The sequence below is a fragment of the Centrocercus urophasianus genome, unplaced genomic scaffold (genome assembly GCF_019232065.1).
Source record: "Centrocercus urophasianus isolate 14NV4802_14NV808 unplaced genomic scaffold, USGS_Curo_1.0 seq_11, whole genome shotgun sequence".
NCBI lineage: Eukaryota > Metazoa > Chordata > Aves > Galliformes > Phasianidae > Centrocercus > Centrocercus urophasianus.
In genome coordinates this window covers 48,231,656-48,245,428 of record NW_024884253.1, presented here as the reverse complement: position 1 = coordinate 48,245,428, position 13,773 = coordinate 48,231,656, and the positions used below count along the sequence as shown (strand labels likewise).

The 13,773-nt window shown below is 36.3% G+C and overlaps 1 protein-coding gene across 12 annotated transcripts in view; it reads right to left on the bottom strand.

Annotated features, from left to right (window-relative positions):
• PTPRM (protein tyrosine phosphatase receptor type M) overlaps positions 1–13,773 on the bottom strand; it is a 451,289-nt gene that overhangs the window by 291,109 nt on the left and 146,407 nt on the right. For all 12 annotated transcript variants that reach the window (XM_042839780.1, XM_042839781.1, XM_042839783.1 and 9 more), the window contains 2 exons: positions 7,656–7,734; positions 3,862–3,977 (listed from right to left, as the gene is read on the bottom strand). In XM_042839780.1, the coding sequence (XP_042695714.1) occupies positions 3,862–3,977; positions 7,656–7,734 (195 nt within the window). The remainder of the gene's footprint in view (positions 1–3,861; positions 3,978–7,655; positions 7,735–13,773) is intronic.

Sequence of the window (13,773 nt, the reverse complement as noted above, 5' to 3'; positions counted from 1 at the left end):
TTTTTTTTTCCCTTCAAATTCTAACTTCCACCTACAAACATATCTTTTTTCCTTTCCTGAGGTATATTTCCACTGCTTTGGATTCCCATCTTGCTTAGTGCCCAGTACTGTATCTTAATGCTATTGTCAACTTACAAAATTTGAAGTTTCTAATAGGAATTAATTTAAGTTGAAAAAAAAAAAAAGTTTCAGCAATTGCTATCGTCCTTTCAGCAAGACAGCATATGAAATTTTTGCTCACTCAGTGAGTCACTGCATACTGACAATAACCTGCGTTATCCACAGATGTGATAAAGGAAATGTAAGTAGATGGGACACATCTGTTCATTCTAAACATTGCTTCGTTAGTGTCATAACATTTATTTTTTACGGATGTTTATGTTTAGAATGTAAGCTAATGAGGACATGAATTCATAAATACACAATCTAGCCAAGAATCTTATTAACTGGACATTAATTACAACAACAAAAACAAACTTGTATGATTCTGTCATGTTCTTAAGTCCTTTTCTTCAACTTGAAATGGTATCACTGATAGTAACCACAACTAGTAGTCAAATTATCTAATGAGCCTGAAGTCATAACTCATGCACTATGGTCCACAGCTGCCCAGTAGTACCAGAAAAATTATGGGTTTTTTGCAAAGTGTTGCACAGTGGAATAGGCAAACAAACTTCTGTCTTCTCTTTCCTGAAACAGTAAACACCAATCAGAAGATAAAGATACATATTCCATGTCTCAGGGACCAAATGTGGGCAGAAAACCTGTGGTAACCTGTCACCATTTCAATTGCAAAATCTTCTATAATACTCCAAACTTCAATGTTCCATAGAGAATAACAGTAGGAAAGGCTTGAAAAGGAAGAGAGAAAAAAAAAAAAAAAAGGTGTGTGTGGGAATAATAAAACATGAATGACTTGCTTCAATGCCTTAGCATTATTAAACCAAGAACATCTACGTTGCTTGCAACAACTACTCAGCAAAGATAAGGAGACAAACCAAGTTACAATCTTTTTTTTTTTCTTTTCTTTTTAAAAGAACTTCTATCTCTAACAATCTATCAGAGTGTAAAGAGAAAATTATTTGTTCGCCAGAAAAACATTTCCTACTACACTTAATGTCTACAGGCTGGGGGCTACTACAATAAAAGAAACAGAAGTACAAAAAGGAAAACCTGACAGCACTGAAAACAATCAGAAACGCCACTGAATGCAGTAGGCTTGTGATTCTACAAACAGTTTACCTGTCCTTCAGATTAGCAATGTGAATCTGGAAAAAAATGACAGATACTGGAAAATTATTGGGAGCAAATTATCTCATGATATTTTGGCATTGCCATGTACAAATAAAATAGCAGTAGTGCACGATTTGCATGGGAGAAATGATGAGAAACCGCTAACAAAAATGAAGGGTTCCTTTTGACATCACACAGTTGTTTTTATTTATCTATTGTGGTTTTCCCTGAAGGGTTTTTGAATTTACGAAAACAAACAACAAAAGTATGGTGAAAAGGGCTTCATATTATCAGTGAACAGATCAGAGAGGTTGCACAAACTATGTGCAGTACCACTAAAATCTGAGTACAGGACCAATAGCTCAGTAGAACAGCACTCATTTTATTCTGGCACTGGTGTACATAAGAACCTTTGTTTTTCCAAGATGTTTTTAACCAAATATTGGTTCTCCTATTAAGAGATAAGAAAAGATAAAAATCAGAAGATTTTTAATGTCTATTTAACTAGTCATTCGACACAGAAGAATCTATGTTTTCTGGCAGCTTTAATAGATAGCTTGACTATACTTTTGGTTCCATGGCAGTGACATGAGGTGTCATGAGCAAGTTTATTCAAAATTCCTCAGTATCACATCATGAAAACACATGTTTTTAAACGACAGATGAAGAACTCCAGGTCTGGGGATCTTTTACACTAAAACACAGCCAGTTCCACTTGGAAGTGTATCTCATAGCCCTGACTTGCAGTATTCCACATGTTGAGCTGTCTGACCACTCTAAGCAGACATCTGTGGAAACTGGCAAACAAGTACGAAAATAAATCTGCGTAAGCCAGGAGTTCCTGACAACTTTTAAACTGTTCTCACACAAGGGTACACCTGGAATCTGCACAATCTTGGATAAGTTACTAGAGGGAGCTACAACTACACGGGCAGGCTAAATAAACACTAAATAAACACCAAAGGAATATGAAATTATTTGAAAACTAGTTGGCTGATTGTCACTACTTTCTCATCCCTCACACGGAGAAAACATTATTCTTGTAACCATGTATAAGCAAGGACTCATTTAATTAAGCTCAGCAAAGATATCCTGGAATCACTATCATTGTTTAGAAGAATGATTTTATACAAAATAAAATCTAAAAGGAAATTGAGTTTCTGAAATAAAGAAATGGCATTCCAGCCTTACGAAGAATTGATGTACCAACTAAACTCCATGCAAAAAAAAGAAAAACCTGAAGAGAAAATGGCACTTCTATGAAACTTAGGAAAAAACTGAATGGAATTTGGATTTTCTTATAATAAATCCTACTTTCAATTTTACAAAATAACATTATGAAAAAGTTCAAAGGCTCTGGAAAGGTTATAACTGACAAAATAACAACCTATTATTTTCTCATACGTGCTAAACTCTTTTTCTGACTGGAAAATCATGTTTTCAAAAGAGCTCAGTGGTTTAGGGAAGACAGGAGTCTAATTTAACAATTCAACACTATAATATGGTCTTTAAAGGGCTGGAAGGTTAGAGAAACGTCAGTCATATCAACAAAGCGATTGAAAATACCCATGCAAAACCAAATAAAAACACAGATTTCCAATGCCTTTTTATTGGGCTCTTTCTGTATAGACTTAACATACATAGACAAACATGTAAGTTCACTTTTCAAGTGGATCTATACTTATCTGTGTGCTAGTTTTCCTGAAACTACCAAGCTTTTTAAACTGCCCACATATTTGAATAATTTCCAAACTGTTTGATAAAATTTTGTACTAAGTGCAGGGTGAAAGGCAAACTGTACTGAAAATCTGAAATTGAATAAATTCAATTCAAAAAACTGAGAGGTTCACAGCGATGTCCCACCTGTTACTAATGCTTCTATTTCTGTTACCCCTCCCTCACCACATACTGCAGTTCCTGTCCTTCTTACAGACAATATCTCAGTTCTAACATGTTTTTTCACACACAGAAAGTATAGGGAACTGAAGATTGGTATATCCCTAATGCTACATCTAAACAAAAACTACTGTTTGCAGTAAAGAACAGACACCTCTGGAATGGCAGCAGCAAGACAACAATTAGATTTGCAACCCATTACCAAGAGAGATTCTGGAAGATGGATCTTTCCGACACAAGCATAAGGACAGACTTTAAATTAAGATCTGTTACTTATCCAGAAGTTACATTACTGAATAAGAAAAAAATTAGACCCAGTGAATACAGGTAAGATTCTTTGGCACTGTAAAACAGAAGGTCAGATTTGACTGCCATATTGGTCTTCTCAAAATTTGAAAAGAAAGTTAAGTTTTAGTGGAAAATACTATACTAACAGATATAGAGACAAGCCAACAGTGTCACATGTAATATTACAGTTGGGCAGAGTAGACATTAGGAGAAAGTGACATGGCCTTCCCTGGAGATATTGCATTTATTCATGATCTCCACAGGTAACAAAACCAGCACCAGTTTCTAGAAGACAATACCTAATACATATTAGTTCAAAGGCACTACGCAATTTAAATTAATCAAATAGATGGCTCTAGCATTTTTCATACATTTTACAGTTCTCACAGAAAGGAGAACTCCCGTTCCTCCAGATCTTACAGCATTAGGAAGTAAATAAATTACCTGTAACCAAAGTCTGTCACTTGTAGTGAATTTACCATTGGCAGTGCATTGAAAAGTAGCAAATTGTCCTGCATTGACTTCCACACTCTGAAGACGCAAGAAATGGGGAGTTTTTGCTGTTGGAAGAAGAAAAAGGATTCAAATTAAGCAATACAAACACAATGATTATAATTAACACATGGAATACTGTTCCACTTCAAAAGGCTTAAATCACTGAAGATACATTATATTTTAGGTTGTATTAAATTTATTCTTTTATTCCTCTGTCTCTGGGAAAAAGCAGAAATGATGGGTGCTATTTAATTAATCCTGCTATAAATTATCTTAGCTCAGCATCCCTTCTGCAATTAACAATCTGTATTAAGGAAATTGTATTGAAAATAAATTGATACTCAGAATAAAAAATTATTAGCTAGACTACTGACTAGACACAACAGCAAGAAGTTGAGAGATGTTGTCAGGGAAACAGGTCTTCCTCTTAACCAGGTACAGTTAGAGAAGATGCTTTAGAATTGTAGCATGAAACAGCTAAAATGCTAACATTATGCTTCTCGCTACCTACAGCTGCATTCCTTCCACAAAATTAAGTGTTGAACAAAAACAGAACACAAGGCATTCTCCACACTGATGCTTATCTTTAATTTAGAAAGAGAAAATGCTCCTAAGCAAAAATGAAAACAATACAGCAGCATTTAACCTAACTAATAATAGATATTCAAATGAGACCCATCTCTACTGCAGAAGGAAAGAGAGCATGTATATTTCCGTTTTACTAGAGAGAACAAAAAACGTGACAGAAGAAGACAGAAATCTGATATAGAAACTCACCCTTGAGAACACATTGTTGCCCAGCAATTCAAATCCTACTGCAGTCAACGAGAATTTTTGCACTGTCTATACTAGCAGATAAGCCAGGCTCTGAACATTGCTTTCAGTCATGGAACAGCTAATATTAGAATAAACTACAAAATTAAGCATACGCTTTCTAGCAGAGCATCACAACTGCTTAAAATGCTGATGACATTCTCTTAGAAGAGCTTATCACTGGGGCAAACTACAGATTATAACAGAAAATAATCAGCAACCAGATTTGAAGAAAACAAATTTTTTTACAGCCAGCATAAGGCAGTATAAGAAGCCAAAGATGGAAGAAAACAGCTCTAGTTAATATCTAATTGCAGGAGGAAATGTTTTCATGACAGCTGTCCTTTTGGCAAATTTACTAGATGTAGCATTTGTCTTTATTTGAACATTTCCCCATGGAATCAGGGCAGACAGCCTCTATCTTCTTCACCTATGAAATTATTACTGGTTGCCTATTAAGTAAAATTCTCAGGAAGTTTCTCTTATTTTTTTTAATATCAAATTTTACCCTTTTACCATACTTGTTTTTTCCCTCGATCTTCCCAAACACTGCTAAGGTAGCCTCTCTGAACTACAATGCATGGCCTAAGTAGAAAGGGACTTTAGGATTTTTAAATACACACACACAAACCAACCAATTGCCAAAGACTTCTTTCAGTTCCACACACAATCTTAATTTTCACTTTGCCTTTGTCCACACTACCCAGACAACTGCCTAAAACGTATGTCATGGTTTCATGGTATTTTTCCTATTTCAATTTTTGTTAAAAGTTAATCATTTAGAAAGTACTTTTTCTAGGACTATACAGGAAGAAAAGTCATTGTGAGTCTTGCAAGGCATTATATACAAAATAGTTTATTTCCAATTCTCCTTTTTTCTATTTTCTTGTAAACAGTGATGTTTTAATGTCTAACATTTTAGTTATTTTATTGAAAAAGTGTTTCATTACAGTTTCTAAATTTCAACACTTTAGAATTAGGATTCTACGCATTATGAGATGTAACTCAGTACTTGCAGCTTTTGAGAATGAATGCACAGATCAAACTTCTCAAAAACTCTAAGAAAAATCACTATGCTGATAAAGTGCTCCTTTATACTTCACTAGTCAAACCTAAGATATGAATTCAGAACGTAGAAGTGCAAATACTGCCTAACAACGAGAGCCTGCTGTGTTTATTAGAACTAAGTGATTCAGAAATAATAGCTGCTGATTCTGCATAACTGTCTCCGTATTTGAAGAAATGTCTATGTCTTTTTGCCACTAACACTAAAACGATATTTATGAGGTGTTCTAGCATTAACCAATGAGCCACTTTTTATTTTAAACTGCAGCTCATACTTACAAATCACAAAGAATGCATACAAGTACAATATGTCATAAGAAGCGGATGAACAATTACACAGCATTTGGTATCACAGAATCACAGAATTGTAGGGGTTGGAAGGGACCTCCAGAGATCATCAAGTCCAACCCCCCTGCCAAAGCAGGTATCTTTTTCCTCACTCAGTCATTTGGTCAGTGAGACTACAACCTACAATTCAATGTATGACTTCAATATGTGTTACTTAACAAATAGCAGATACGTGAATTGATAGTTTCCATAAGCAATTTGGTTAAAGACACCTGGATTACTATATCCAACTTTTAATTCATGAGGTTGATTTTAATATCGCTCTTAAAAGAACTTAGGGGAGCTAAGTACTGCATGTTCTTAGTAATCATAGAATTGTAGGGGTTGGAAAGGACCTCTGGAGATCATCTTGTCCAATCCCCCTGCAAAGCAGGCTTCTTACAGTAGGTTACATAGGAAAGCTTCCAGGTGGATTTGAATATCTCCAGAGAAGGAAACACCCAAACAACTCTGGCAAGCCTGTTCCAGCGTTCTTTCACCCTTAAGATGAGGGTAAGGACTTTTTTTTCCTCACGTTTACATGGAACTTTTTATGTTCAAGTTTGTGCCCGTTACCCTCTGTTCTGTCACTGGGTACCACTCAAAAGATACTGGCTCCATCCATTTGACTTTTGTCCTTTAAATATTTATATGCAGTCTCCACCAGCCTGAACAGTCCCAGGTCTCTCAGCTTTTCCTCATAAGATAAATGCTTCAGGCTCCTAACCATCTTTGCAGCTCCCCACTAGACACTCTCTAGAAGTTCCCTGTCTTTCTTTAACTGAGGAGCCCAGAACTGGACACAGTACTCCATATCAGGCCTCACCAAGGCAGAGCAGAGTGGGAGGATCATCTCCTTGGACTTGCTGGCCATGTTTTTTTTTAATGTAACCCAGGATACCACTGGCTTTCTTGGCCACAAGGGCACACTGCTGGCTCCTGACCAACCTGTTATCCATCAGGACATTCAGGTATTTTTTTGCAGAACTCCCTTCTAGCAGGTCAGTGCCTTGTCACAGTGGGATAAAGAAACATATGAGAAAATAAGGCAGTAAAAAAACTTCAAAAATTTAGCCATGAATGTGAACTTTCTAACTGGGAATTTACCCTGAGCAATCTTGTTTGGTAAAGCCACAGCCCTCAACCAGCTAAGTTTTCTACCTTCTAAGAACTAGAAAAGTAGTCATGTCATCAGTTCAGTTCTTGTATTGTCCACCTCCCTCATTAATGCCTCAGCTTGTAGCTGCATTTAATTTTTGATGTTGATAGAAAGACATATAACATGTCCTGATGATTTTTGTTCTGAAAGAATTGTTAGATGATGCAAGTTCATGCTGTGCAAAAGTGGTATATAAAATACATCTCCTAAGCTGGTAAGGTGCAGTGATCAAATGCTAGCAACATTTCATATATACTTAGCGTATTTTTGCAGTAGTGACATTTTTTTCTGACATTTTCTGTATCTTTTCCTTAACATTTACTGAGGGACAGTAGCACATACATTTTAGAAGACTTTAAAATAGTGTGTGGATACTTACTACATGGATGTCCTAAAACTTTCACTTCATCAATGGCCACATATCCAGGGTGACCTGAAGTTACCACTTCAAAAACAACCTGAGAAGTAAAAAGAGAATTTCTGTTAGCAGCTTTATAGAAGAGGAAATATAAAAATACTTTGTTATGGAAAAATATGTCAACTCTTTCAACATTTGAGAGCTCTTTGTAAATGAAGAACAATAAAAAAAAGCTTCAAAATGAGTTATAAAAAAGAGCCAGAACATAAATTGTATTTTTCATGTTTAAACTGTTTCAGAAATTTACTAGAGTGATTATACAAGGCTGATAATGAGAAATACTCCCCCAGTATTTGGCTGCCAAAATAGTTACCTAATAATCTTCTTAAGTATTAAAATCAATAATTTATTTTTAATTATTTTATTTGAATGGAACTCAGACCTAATTTTACTAAATAAATGACCACTCTTCAGTATACAGTGTTCTACATAGTATCAGATACAAACAAATCCATTTTTAAGAATGTATTCTCTGTGCTCTTAGTCTTCCAACAAATCCTGTGAATTAAAGAAAAGCAGATCCATATGCCATTGTTTGTTTAATGGCTATAAATAGGTCACATAATAAATGGAGTGCTCTTGTTATTTGAATTAAGCACATTCAGAAGTAAACATCTCCAAACTTTGGCAACCTTACTTTTAATAGCCCAAGAATGTTTATGTGAAATAGAAGAAAATATGCCAGTAACATTAGCAGGTACATTTCCAAAGCAATGGAAAAGAAGCTCATGCTCAAAGTCAGCCTGTGAAGAAGTTGAAATTCAGAAGCAACTTTTCATATATATGCTACATTTGATCTTGCAATAGATGCAGATGGACACTGCATACTATACCCTTAGCAACAATTATTTCGGCAGAAAGAGAATGATACCAAACACAAGCATGTTGTAAGGATAACATACAGCCCCCTAATATTAAACCAAAGTTTTCCATTGCCGAATGAACACTGGTAGAAGACCAATATTGATTTTGACATAGACTTGGAGATACGCAAATTCTTTTCCAGCTCTCACCATTTTTCATCTTTCTCATTTCTTCATCATCACTGGCCAACAACCCTACTCTTTTGTCTCAAATATCACAGTATTCTTCCTAAATTCTGTCCATTTCTCCTCAACATCAGTGGAGTAAAATTGCCATACATATAGTTTTAAGTCCACACAACTGACAAGAAAAATATCTGTTTTTCATTCTATTTCTGTCTCCTGTCCACAAAAGAATTTCAATCTGCAGGGCTAACATTGCCTCCAGGTGAACATGACTACAAGAGAAAAGCATGAGATGGCCATGAAGAAAGTTCAAAATCCACCAACCAATTTTTGTAGAAACAAGTTCTACAAGACAAAGACTGCTCAGTCACAAACCTCAGCTTGTGGACTTCCAAATAGCTGAAGGCACTCTGATGGCACTCATAGTTGATACTGCCCATCCACAGCAACTGAGTGGTCAGGTTATGTATGTGGCTCCTTGTGTTCAGCTGAACCTCTAGATCAAGACCGCTCAAAATTTCAAAGCATCTCTTTTCTACAAAAAACATTTTTTTGGTGGAACTGATCTTAGGAACTACCCTGAGATACATAGCTCTTAAAAGAATAATTTCCTTTCAAAAAACTGAGAGAGGTTTACAAATGATGGTCTCTACTTAGCAGCATTTAAATGGAAATAATTATATAATTATATATATATATATATTTATATAATTATATATAATTTAAAATCTTCGCAGCATTTAAATGGAAATAGAAACTGGTAACTTGCACAAAGAAACCTCGAGTCTCAATAGCAGAGAAAGACTGAAAAAAGGAAATTGAAAAAGGAGGAGACTGCTCCATTTCTTGGGGTTCTATCAAGACTACTTACAACAGAGCAGGTCTGAAAGACTGTAGGGCATGAAAATGATTGCACAGTGCTGAAAACGTGCAGTAAAGACAGGGATGTTACAACATGGCAGTGAAGAACAGAGAGTAGACAGTTTGGTCTCAGAAATGGTGGAAAGGTTCCTGGGGAAATATGATGCCAGTAAGAAAGCCACTGAGCAAAATGAATCCAAGGTGGAGGTAAAGAACAGCCTGAAAAAATCCAATTTCTCTGATTTCTCTCCTGTACTCTCTAGCTGCTTTGAGTTTCAACTGTTAAGAAGAAAAAAACAAAAACTCTAAGTCTTATTTTTATTGAAATTGATCTCACAAGTTTCTTTAAAGTTTCTTTCAGGCAACTCGCTGTAAGGAGATCTGCACAAAGCCATCATGATTCCAACACGCACAGAGAATGTTCTTGTCAGGCTCTTCATTTTCAGATACACTAAAATGTAGAAAAGTACTGGAGATATCTGCATATGCACAACTTTAAAGAAGTCAGCCAATCATTAAGTTTTCTGCTAAAATTATTACTGCCATATAACAGGGATTTAACTAATGTCAGAAAATAGTTGCATAAGAGAGTCTTTTACAAGGAGTGGTCTGACTTTCAAGAAAAACAAATATCTAATTAGAAAATCTCAAAATAATTTTTGTAATCCAAAACTGGGGAGCTTAGCTACAGATTTTCCAACAGGTTTCAAGTACTTCATTATCACAATATACTCACAAACAAGTATAGACTGACCATAAGCCAGTTCTATCAGTTTACTGGCAGAAACTACAACCTCGAAATAACTAAACTGGATATACTTATGGAAACAGAGAAAGATGCAATGAGTGATCTAAAATATTTTGCAATATCTCTAGACAATATACCAAAAATACCATCATCACAAATAAGCCAAGCAATGTATCAAGAAACTGCCAGCTGGATGTGTTATTAAATTACAAATGTTGTCACTTAGGAGAGCAACTTTTCCAAAGAAAAGTTATGCAAGTTGAAATATAGTCAGTTTAATCACGCATCCATTACATGCAATAGTCAAGCTGGTATCAACTTACCTGACCATATATTTTAGTCTTTTTTGACAGAAAAGTCACATTTATTAGTAAATAGAAAGGGACACTATAGCCAGCAGTGATACACTATAGCCAGCAGTGATACACTATAGCCAAACAGACATCAGTGATGTGCCCTTCCCTTCATATATTCAAGAACACGACACACATTAAAAGTACAGTAATAGAATTTACTCTGTTCACAGTCTGAGAAATACTATCAAATTCTGTATCCAAATCCAGTACAGTTCTATTAATATAAATAAAGATTATAGATCACAGTATTTGCTCAAGTGAGCATGTTCCCTCGTACATTAAAAAAATTCATTTGATTCTACAGATGCCATGGGCCTGCAAATCCCTGTAAGCATACTGCACACTGCATGGGACTGTTCAGAACTGGACCTAGAAACATTTCTGCTAACTTGTTTTTCTTCTAAAAAGCTGACAGGGCTGTCAGGATTTAATGATCTTAGAGGTCTTTTGCAACCTAAATGATTCTACGACAATTCACAGATGTGGATCAGTTTCCCTAATTATTTTTCTTAGAAATAAAACCCCACATCTTGTTTCACACCAAGCTTTCTCCAACATTTCACACTTGAAAAGCTGTGTGTTTTGTGGAATTTCACATTTCTACTTCAGAAGCCAAACTTTGCATTTCCTCCCAGCTGCCACAACACCTGTGGGCAATATGACAGACTCCAGTCAAAACAAAGGCGACATCCAAGCAACAGCAGGCAGGGCAGTCCTTTGATTTGTTAGTCTTATTATTCCACCACCTTATCAGGCAGGAAACAACTGGTTAAAACAGTAAATTCAACTGCTCAGGAAGAGCTGGGCTGATGCTGGCCATGGAGCTGCCTGGCCTCCTGGGTCTGCCAAGCAGGAAGCAGGAAAGTGGCCTAACGCTGCATGTCCCAGAGCCTCCCTGCTCCACTGAAGGGCAAAATTAGCTTCTCATTCCTGCCGCTTCCCCTTTCTGTGCATGAACAAAAGAAGGGGGGCTGCTCACCAACGTAAATGCTTACTGCTTAAAATGTGCAGCTCACGATAACTTCTCTGCTCCCCTGAACAATAGGAATAAATAGTTTTTGCTGCCACACAACCTCGCTCTGTAAATTCCTGCCTTTGTTGTTGCAAAATCACAATGCTTTTAGTTGAAAGGTGGGTTGTACCTCTACTTCACATGGCTTAAAAATAGCAGTCTGCAAAAAACAAGACGGAAAAAGGAGTATTGAGAAAGCTCCTTAACATTAGACTGCTTTTTTTGCTCCCCATAAACTGGGCCAAGACTCCTCCAGCATGCATCCCACCCTGCCAACAGCATTTGTTGCCTTCTCTTCAGTGTCTGCTGCATTTTACTCCAAATTGTTCCTTTCCTTGGTCAAATCAGACACCAGTGGTTACACAAAGGTAAATTGAGCACTTCTCCCCTTTGGGGCCTGTCCTAGGACTGCCCCTGTTCTTACTGTCTCTTCAAAGCCACAGTAAGGGACATTTCTCACTTCATCCTTCACAGAAGCCACAAAAACCTACCAGAGCGTATTTACTTGGGCTCTTAGCAGCACTGCCACACCTAGAACATGGTTAGGCCTCATAGATTAGGAATTTATTGCATGCTATGTGCGTCTCCATCTATCATTCCTACACAACTACTGTCCAACACTCAAATGAGCACTTCAGCACATTAAACAACACCTAGGTTGTGCTGCCAACCTAAGAGTCCAAAGAAACCTTTTCAAAGTGAACAGCACTGAAAACTGAGCTCCAAACTATCAGGCTTACTACATCATGCTCTTCTTGCTTTGTTTTTAAACCAGATGTGGTTGAACAGTTCCCTTCGTTTAGGAACAAGGGATGGGAGAAAACACTAGACTTTTGTTTAAAAGTAAGCAAGAATGCATCTGCTTACTCTTGGACATTCATATATTGATGGTTTTTTTTAATTTAGATACGTTGCCTACCCTCACACATGTTTCTCAAAATAAATGCATTCCGAAATCACACAACTCGGTGAAAAAGATTTTGGACCACTCAAAGCCATTCAAGAGGCAATATGTACTTCCAACTTTGAGTTCAAAGCGCAGTTCAGTAACCATAAGCATGCAGTTTAATGTAGAGCATGCAATATATGAGAATTTGAGCACTATATTGAGCACAACCCTCAGTGTTTAAAGAGTTCCACACATTGTCCTAGCTGGTGACTGAAGTACACTGCATGAACCAAACTTCAAGTACAGCCTGTATAAAACAGGCTCTGAAGGAAATGAAAGTTTAAGTAGATTTGAAAAAGCAAATTGGATTTACTGCTTCTTATTCCCTAAACTCCCAATTTACAGGGAAAAGCATCAGACTGGTAAAGGGTAAATCTCATCTTAATGTGAAGTGATACCCTCTATTGTGTCTTCACTGAGAAAAAAAATCAGGAATTAATACCAGGTGCTTGCCCATTTACTCACGCTAGCTTCAGAGGAAATTATATTTAAAGAAGGTGCACAAACAGACAGAGTAGCATACTCCAGTAGAAATTATTTTTAATCCTTTCAATTCCAATTTTGGATTTAAACAACTGCAGTACTTGTCGGGGTTTTTTTTGTTTGTTTGTTTTTGTGCTGTTTTTTTTTTTAAATCAAGATTTGTTTCAGCTCAGTGCTGCCATGACTGACTCCAAGCAAATTACAAAGGAAATAATTCAAGATATAAAAAGTGACAAGGGGATAGTATGTAACTTGCAACAGTGCTGTGCTAAATTGCTTGCTTGCAGGATTAGAAATTGGAAACAAAAGCTTTTCATCAGACTCTACTCAGTAGCAGCATTTTGCATACTGTAAAGTTTTAAAACTGGAAACATTTCAGAAATGTAAAATAGATTTCAAATACTACAAACTTGTCTGAGAACCATTAAGTACTCTGGGAAAATAAGAGAACACAACCCTGAAATCAGCGTTTTTTCCTTCTACTACAGATTCCAAACCATGGAAAAAAAAATAAAAATAAAAAAGAGACAAAAAAAATAACATCGTCTCCCCTCCTCACTAGAGGAGCAGCCTTTTCAGCATTCACTTTTATCTCAAAGCATCAATTTTGAAGCCTCTCAACCTACTGACACCTACATAGCACATAACTTTTTTTTTTTTTTTTTTTTTTTTTTTTTTTTT